Raw genomic sequence first — 6,154 nt, forward strand, 5'->3', positions numbered from 1 at the left:
ATAATGCACTTGGGAACGAAAGGAGGAGCTACCATCACCGACGGTCGCAAATATATGTCAGAGAGGAATCAGTGAGGGAGAGTTTCACCACATATACATGAGAGGACGAAGAATCCCGACTGTTGTCGTGGGGGTCGCTTCTCCTTCATTCCCGTGTGCTAGACATTTTGGTGTAATGCACTCGGGGACAAATGGAGGAGCGACCATCACCAACGGTCGAATGTATACACCACGTGAGATGAGAGTTTTCAAGAAAAGACTCGACAAACCGATAGTCAACCCGTGATGAATAATAATGATCTAATTTAGTTTTTGTAGTACATATATTTAATTGTACAAGTTTAATCTTTGAATTATGAACGTAGTAAATGTCATCATCGGAAGACGAAAGTCTCCCGGGGGAGTGCGGGTGGTGCCACGACGATCGAGGTTTGTGCGATAGGCCTCACCTGGACGATGATCGACGCTTCATCATTAAGCTCGAGGAGACCTTCGATGTTGAAACGGTACGCAACGGTGACAAGTGCTTTTTCGTAATTAAGCATTACTTCAACTATTTCAATGTGTATTTTTCATCTTTTACAATTCGAGTGTAGCTTATCCCATGCCATGCAAGACGCTATGTCTTGGACAGGATGGATTTTGAAGACCATGAAAATTTTGAAACGAAGAAAATTCACCTAAGGACCCATCATGATGTGGATTTTGAAGTAAATCTGTATAATGCTGAGAGCGTAACCCATTTTGGTTGCAAAAATTGAGAAGCATTTTGCAAGATGTATGGTTTTGATGAGGGTATGCTTGTCACCATGGATCTTGGTGATCCTGAAATCGAGCAAGACAATATGGACATTTGGGTCCTTGTTGATACGCCTCCAGTTCTACCGCTATGTGAGTTTCTCAAACATAGTTATTAGCTAATTTATATTGTTTATTCCAAAATAGTTGACAGCTTATTTCGATTGACAGCTTATTTTGATTGTTTTGACAGCTTATTTTGATTGTTCAAACAATGTGCGGAACATGGTAGACAAAACCCACTACACCAATGGCTCCGAATTAACTTATCAGGAGAAAAATCATCTGGTCGGATTTTGTACTAATATTGAGAATTACAATATCTACAATCAAACTCCTCAACATTATGGTTAATACGTGCCACTAGTGCACGTGTTGAACTACGGTAACTACCATGGAGATACCCTGGTAAGATATTTTACTATTACGACATCCGTGCATCTTTTGCATACTTCTAAAACTAGTACATCATTGCTAACTATGAAGTTATTACTATGTTTTTCAACAGAGAATCCCAGAGGATTGTGTGCCTCATTTGATGTATCAAAATGGCAGCCTTCGTATTTTGAACATATATCCAGGTCATCCTACGAATCTCAACTGTCCATACCGGATTTCTCAAAGAAGTGGAGACATGCTAATCAGTAAATGGAAAAAATGTATGGACAGTCGTAAGGAGGTTCTTGGAAGCAAAAGGATGCGAAGCGCAAGAATTCGAGACAGGATGATCTCCATTCTCCATAATGGAGAGTCATGGTCTCCATAATGGACGCGTGGAAGCTTATTGGTCCCGGTTGGTGCCTGTGCTCGCCGGAGCGGCCACGTGGAGGCCCATCTATCCCGGTTTGTATAAGAACCGGGACTAAAGGCCTAGGGCATCAATGACGATCCTTTAGTCCCAGTTCCCCAACCGGGACAGATGGGCCTTATGAACCGGGACAAATGGGCCTTTTTCTACTAGTGTTCTTAGACCTGTATGTGGGGCGCACGACATGGGAATAGGTATTTTAAATTCTGATACTTTGTATGTAAATTTGCAATTTGCGTAGAGGCATGTTACATGAAGTGATGACTAGAAGATCAAACTAACTCAAACACAAACAGTTCGAAATTACTCCCCGGGGTCCTACTTTGAAGTGGATTTTGCAGCCATGTGGTTAAGTGTGCTGATACATCTTAACATGCATCTTGCTCTGACCTAACCTGAATAACTGCAAGACGAGTGATGTGCTCAAATAGGAGAAGTGAGTGTTGGTTCCTTTCCTTCTAGTGCCAACTGACTTTGCATCATCCGTGATATGGATCTGGAGTTGTAGGACTCTGTTACGACGCTGCTAGAAGGAAGGCGCAAGAAGGCCGGCCGGGGGCCTTTTGCCCATGGCCGGGCAAGATGGAAGGATTTCCTTCTTAATTCTTGCTTGATTAGATTGATACATCTCCTCTATTTATATAGAGAGGTTTACTTGACTCCCAATCAAGGCTTACTTGACCCCTAAAAAAGCGACTCTTATCTCTAATTAACCCTAAGACTAACGGGCCCATTAGGCCCATTATGTACTCTAACACTACACCCCACCTGGACATGCAGCTTCTCCTCAAGCTGCAGCCTAACCAACTTATAACCATGACTCGATGCAACCCAAACCTAACACCTAAAAACAAGCCTTTTACATCTCGGCTTGTTTTATTATTCTCAACCTGAAATGGATTGGGACGGTTTATTTTGGACCTCTTAACAAAAAGTGGATACCATCCGCACGTCGGACGTGCACGTGTACAGCCACCTGGATCCCATGGACACCATCTGGACAAAAGGAGTGCATGTGTATGGCCACCTGGAAGTGGTCGCAAGAGTGACCAGCAGAGGCGCCCTTGCGGCGCCCAGTGACGGAATGCAGTGGTGCTAGGTGGAGCGTTGTTGTCGGTGACACCATGCCTTCTTCCTGCCGGACGGCTGTTGGTCTGCAACGCACAGGGAAGAGTGGGGGGCTTGCGATGGAGAATGACGAGGAGGGGTGCGCCCCCCCCCCCCCCAACCGCCAATGTCGCAGACTTGGAGGTCGCTGCCCGTGGGGAAAACAGCATGCCCGCTGCCCGTGCGGGAAACCGCATGCCCAAGATCCCCGGCGCAGCGGATGAGATCGAGGTCCTTTGCGCAGCGAGGGGCAACTTGGAGGAGCGGCAGCTGCAGACCACGCATCTCCCGCACACGCCGACGCGCTAGGAGGCCGCGTGCAGTAGCCTGCAGCCTCACCGCCGCCGACACGTGGCGGGTAGCGATCCAAGACGGAAGCGGTGACGGCGACGGCGGGGACTGGACTTGGTGGAGCGGGACTCCCGCCGGCGCGGTCGATGCGGGGCCGGTGTTAACCGGCGGTGGCTGCGGCAGCGGCTGCGGCGGTGGCGCATCGGGCAGCGGCAGCGGCTGCTGCGGCGGAGCGCCGGGCGCGGCGGAGGCCGGCAGGAGCGGCGGCTGCCAGTGCAGCCAGGGCTGGGCGGTGGTGGCAATGGATGGCAGCTGCAGTGGCCCGGCGAGCGCGGCGAAGGCTGCCTGGTGCGGCGGCTGCCACGACAGCCAGGACGGGGCGATGGATGGCAGCTGCAGCGGCTGCTGCAGCGGCCCGGCAAGCGCGGCGGGGGCCGCTTGGTGCGGTGGCTGCCACGGCAGCCACGGCGGCGCGGTGGCGGTGATGGGCAGCGCAGCCGGGTGCGGCCCATAGGACCCGGCCAAGAACAGGTGGATCTCCTGGACCGCCTGTGTTAGGTCCCGCAGCGCCCCGGACACCTCCGGGGTGAGGACGACGGGGGCGGGCGCGACGGAGGATCCCGGCGCGGGCAGGAGCGGGGCGACGGTCGTGACCGGCAGCGGAAGAGACGGGTTGGGCGGCGGTGAAGACATGATCGAACCGAAGCTAGCTGATACCAAATTGTTACGGCGCTCCTAGAAGGAGGGCGCAAGAAGGCCGGCCGGGGGCCTTTTGACCACGGTCGGGCAAGATGGAAGGATTTCCTTTTTAATTCTTGCTTGATTAGACTGATACATCTCCTCTCTTTATATAGAGAAGTTTACTTGACTCCCAAGCAAGGCTTACTTGACCCCTAAGAAAGCGACTCTTATCTCTAATTAACCCTAAGACTAACGGGCCCATTAGGCCCATTACGTACTCTAACAGACTCAAATGCGCTGCCCGCCATGCCTGAGAAGGCCGGAGATCGCCGGACGGGAGCTTTGGCTGGAGGAGTGGCGTGAAGTGGAGTGGAGAGGCTAGGGATTGGTCCCGGGAGGGGATCGGGACAAATATATATGGAGTCAAGTGAGTCAGCATGGGTTGGGTCCGACGTGACGGACAGAACTGAGTCTCCTCATATCCGTCTCATATTTGGGCCACATATGAGATGTGCCGGTCAGCCGGGTGTTTGAGGCCGGTTTTAGGCGCCCGTCTGGGTCGCGTTTTTGTGAGTTATCACTTACCGGGCCATCCACCCAGGCATCTAAGGCGGATTAAGTGAGCCCGGCTATAAATTTCCTTAAAAAGTTGAGGGATGTGATGTACAGTTTTTACTAAACTTAAGAGGCAAAAACATATTTTTCTCTTCAAAAAAAACATAAATGGTCTTAACGTTTGTTAGACGGATACCTAATGCAACCACCATCATTCCTTTGTTTAAGAGCACTGGATCTTACCTTAGCTCTATATATTCGCTTGGCATGCTTGCGCCTTGCCTGCTTACTTATTTCCTACTTGCCGTAGCTCGTGTTCGTCAGAGTAGTTTCACCCACGGATGGAATACCAGATAAAGAGAGAAATAACAATCACGAGAAGTTGGATACGTGGTATGCTGCTTGGATTAGGAGGCATCCAGGAACAATCAGCTGCATGGTCTCGAAATGCGAGCGCACTTGTGCGATGATGGGAGGTGTTGTGTCTTGTGAATACCCGGTGACGACGGTGACATTTGAGTTGGAGTGGGCGTGGCGGTACTGTAAAACTCCAGCGGTGTGTGTGCCGTATGAGTAGAGAAACTGCTGCCAATAGTTGCTGCTGCTGTAACTTCGCTTTTTCTTTGGAAAGGTTGAGCAGAAGAGAACAGCCCGCTCGTGGCGTGGCGACGAATAACATGTTCGCTCTGTCCACCCGCTTCCCCGCCCCGACCACCCTCCAAAACCGACCAAACCAATCCCTCCTCACACCCATCGGCCACTCCCTCACACGGGTCGTCCAGCAACCCTCTCGCTCCCCGCGCCACACGCACGCACAGCCCACGATGGCGAGAACCGGAGCGCGCGGCCGGTGCCAAGCCCTCCTGCTCGCCGCTCTCGCGCTCTGCGCCGCGTGCGCGTGCGTGCCGGCAGCCCACGCGGGCGCGCTGCGGGCGTCGGCCATCTCCGCGGCGCCGGAGCCGTCGCAGTACCCGCTGCTGCAGCCGCGCCACGGCGGCCGCCACGCGAGCGCCCCCTCCGCGCTCCCGCCGTCGCTCTCGCTCTCCCCGGACATAATGCCGCTGCTCCCCTCCCCGGGCCCCGGCGACGACGCGCTGGCGCCGTCCGACGCGGCGGCCACCATCCCGTCCAGCCCGAGCCCGCCCAACCCCGACGCGCTCGAGCCCGACTCCGCGTTCGCGCCCTTCGGCTCCGCCGCGCCCGCCGCCGTCAGCGGGATGCAGTCCTCCGCGCCGCCGGCTCCCCGCGTGGCGTGGGCGGCGCTCTCGGCAGTGGGGCTCGTGGCCGCCATGTGGTTGGCGTAGCGGATAGGACAGGGTGGGGGACGGCGGCAGCAATCCGCCAGGCCTCAGGCGTGCAGGGAAAGTTGGCCACTCGGTTGGTCGGTCGGCTGGGGCAGGATTCGCATGCGCTCCCTCCAACCGAAGAGAAAGTTACCTTTTATTTCTTCACAATGTTCTTGGTCACCTCTTGTAAATTTCATTCTTAGTTGATATATTGTTCCTCTGGTGCTATATTCTATAGCCTTTTTCTTTTTGTGATTTTTGATGTGGGGAGATTGTTTGGGCCATTCTTGTAATAGGATTAGACTGGATGGATTATTAGTTGATGATTATAATGTATTGTCATTTCTTGGGATGCCATGTCTTCAAGTTCGAATTGAAAGAAAGAAGGTGCATGATTCTTTCCTACTCTAGCTTGACTGTTGATTCTTCAGCTGCAAGACCACGAGTGCAGTGCTCAGGGCAATGATGCTGTTTCTGATAGCTTTGGGTACACCTATTATTTGCCTCTGATTAGATCTCAAGAAATTATTGGTACTAGGAGTACCTGTTACCAGGCTACTTTAATTATTCCTTCTCTTCTCAGTTCCCATAGATGCATGACCTGAAAAGGTACATCAAGTTGCTTGGC

General features: G+C 52.6%; 1 protein-coding gene across 1 annotated transcript; it reads left to right on the forward strand.

Annotated features, from left to right (window-relative positions):
- Positions 1–4,903: 4,903 nt before the first annotated feature.
- LOC125549229 (uncharacterized) lies at positions 4,904–5,878 on the forward strand. Its single transcript, XM_048712692.2, has one exon. The coding sequence runs from the start codon at positions 4,918–4,920 to the stop codon at positions 5,542–5,544; it is 627 nt and encodes a 208-aa protein (XP_048568649.2). The 5' UTR covers positions 4,904–4,917; the 3' UTR covers positions 5,545–5,878.
- The last annotated feature ends 276 nt before the right edge of the window (positions 5,879–6,154 follow it).

This window comes from Triticum urartu, chromosome 3A, assembly GCF_056163025.1.
Source record: "Triticum urartu cultivar PI428250 chromosome 3A, HENAU_Tu73, whole genome shotgun sequence".
Classification (NCBI taxonomy): Eukaryota; Viridiplantae; Streptophyta; class Magnoliopsida; order Poales; family Poaceae; genus Triticum; species Triticum urartu.

Coding starts and splice junctions, on each gene's coding strand:
- LOC125549229 (XM_048712692.2), top strand. CDS start 4,918: ATGTTCGCTCTGTCCACCCGCTTCCCCGCCCCGACCACCCTCCAAAAC.